General features: G+C 47.4%; 2 protein-coding genes across 2 annotated transcripts; both read right to left on the reverse strand.

The window, feature by feature from the left end:
* Window positions 1-945: 945 nt before the first annotated feature.
* M421DRAFT_398885 (uncharacterized protein) lies at window positions 946-1634 on the reverse strand. The gene is made up of 2 exons (XM_033590166.1): window positions 1103-1634; window positions 946-1028 (listed from the first exon to the last, which is right to left on the reverse strand). Exon 1 carries the CDS (start codon window positions 1533-1535, stop codon window positions 1371-1373), a length of 165 nt encoding a protein of 54 aa, XP_033452774.1. The 5' UTR covers window positions 1536-1634; the 3' UTR covers window positions 946-1028; window positions 1103-1370.
* A 100-nt stretch (window positions 1635-1734) lies between these two features.
* On the reverse strand, window positions 1735-1914 carry M421DRAFT_1162 (uncharacterized protein; the record flags this gene model as incomplete). Its single annotated transcript, XM_033587252.1, has 1 exon — window positions 1735-1914. A coding segment is annotated over one exon (180 nt), but the record flags the coding sequence as incomplete, so codon positions are not given.
* Between the last annotated feature and the right edge of the window lie 20 nt (window positions 1915-1934).

Here is a 1934-nt window from a genome sequence, read left to right on the forward strand (position 1 = left end):
TATGTGATAATAGACTGTGATAATAAATTATAGATGCTTTTTCTTCTAAGTATTGTGTATGCGAAAGAATCTACTAGTACAACCTAGGGTTAGTTGTATACAAACTAGGTTAGTAATATACCCAAACCAAACCTATACCTAGCACGTGCTACCCTACCTATACCTATACCCAGTCACGTGCTACCCTACCCTACCTATGATCCGTGCAACCCTACCCTACCTATACCTATGGTCCGTGCGACCCTACCCTACCTATACCTACGTCCGTGCGACCTATACCCTACCTATACCCTACCCTAGGTACATGGTACCCATCCGCCAGTCTAGGTCGCACCACCATCGCAGCTGCCCATCGTCTGAGCACTATTAAAGACGCTAACTGCATCATCGTATTTGCGAGAGGGATGATTGTCGAAAGCGGCACACACAAATACTTGCTGGCAAAGCGTGGTGTCTACTATGAGATGAGCCTAGGGCAGAGCCTCAACAAGCAGATACCGACCTAACAGGAAAATGACATGTAAATTAACGTAATCGGCCATTGAGTCGGCCAGGCAATTGAGCCGGCCACCTTTGCCAAGATCACACCTCATTCCACCTCTCATCTAATATCTCAACAACCTGATCTTAGATTACTTCCTCATGAGGGTAGGATAATCCTTGCTATCTAAGCTATGAAATCCAACGCGTCAATAAGCCAACAGCGCGCTGCTGCTATCTATAACGTTCCTTAATCAACCCTCTAAGACTAACGCGCTAAAACCACCTCACAACGCAATTCCCACCACAGCAGATCAAGGCTTACTAAGCCTGAAGAGGAGGTGGTTATACAATACATAAGGAAGCTTAACGCGCGAGGCTTTGCCCCTACGCTAAGCTACGTACGTGAAATGGCCAATCAACTACTAGCTGCCCATGGTGGTAGTAAGGTTGGAGAAAAATGGGCCAGGCACCTTGTAAACTAGAAGCCTGAGATTAAGTCTCAGGTAACCAGACAGCGCGATCACCAGAGAGTCTTGTGCAGTGATCTAGCTATCATCAGCCCCTGGTTCAACCTTGTGCGCAACGTCAAAGCCAAATATGGCATCCAGGACTAAGATACCTACAACTTTAACAAGACTAGCTTCCAGATAGGTGTTGGAGGGTCTGTCAAGGTAGTGACAGCGTCTAAGAGGCGTCTTAAGCCACTTAGAGTCTAGCCTAGCAACCATGAATGGGCAATGTTGATTGCCACAATCAATGCTATAGGGTGGGTTATCCTGCCCTTTATTATCTTCAAAGCAAAGAACTACAACTAAGCCTAGTATCACAACCTAAAGGATTGGCGTATTGGTGTTAGCAAGAATGGCTGGACAACAAATGAACTGGGCCTAGAGTGGCTGAAGCACTTCATCCAGCATACAACAGCCCAGACAGTGGGTAGCCACCGGCTGCTGATTATTGATGGCCATGAGAGCCACAAGTCGCTTGCCTTCCAGGATCTGTGTGAGGAGAACAAAATTATTACTCTCTGTATGCCTCCTCACACCTCCCATATCCTACAGCCACTTGATGTGGGCTGTTTTGCCCTATTAAAACAAGCATATAAGACAGAAATTACCGTGCACGGACACCGGGTGGGCCGGGTCACCAGGTGGGCCACCCCACCAACTTTACCACCTCACCAACAGTGAGGCTACAACACCACGTAGAGTAGATATTATTATATAAGAAGTTGATGAAATATACTATCTGCTACTGCGAGACTTTTGGCGTATTCAGTTTTTTTGTGGGCTTTGTGACGCGGCCACCACGAGTCCTGAAGCCTGGGGGTGCCGAGCTGGGCTCATGAGACTCCTGTGAACTGCCCTTTGCTGCACCACCACCACGCTTTGTTGATTTTGACCGTGGCTTTGCTGAGGCCTTGGGATTAGTCTGTTTAGGCAATTGGGATA

Source organism: Didymella exigua (assembly GCF_010094145.1).
Source record: "Didymella exigua CBS 183.55 unplaced genomic scaffold M421scaffold_3, whole genome shotgun sequence".
Lineage (NCBI taxonomy): Eukaryota > Fungi > Ascomycota > Dothideomycetes > Pleosporales > Didymellaceae > Didymella > Didymella exigua.

Bases quoted from the DNA above. Each gene is read 5' to 3' on its own strand.
- M421DRAFT_398885 (XM_033590166.1), bottom strand. From the start codon at position 1,535: ATGGGAGGTGTGAGGAGGCATACAGAGAGTAATAATTTTGTTCTCCTC.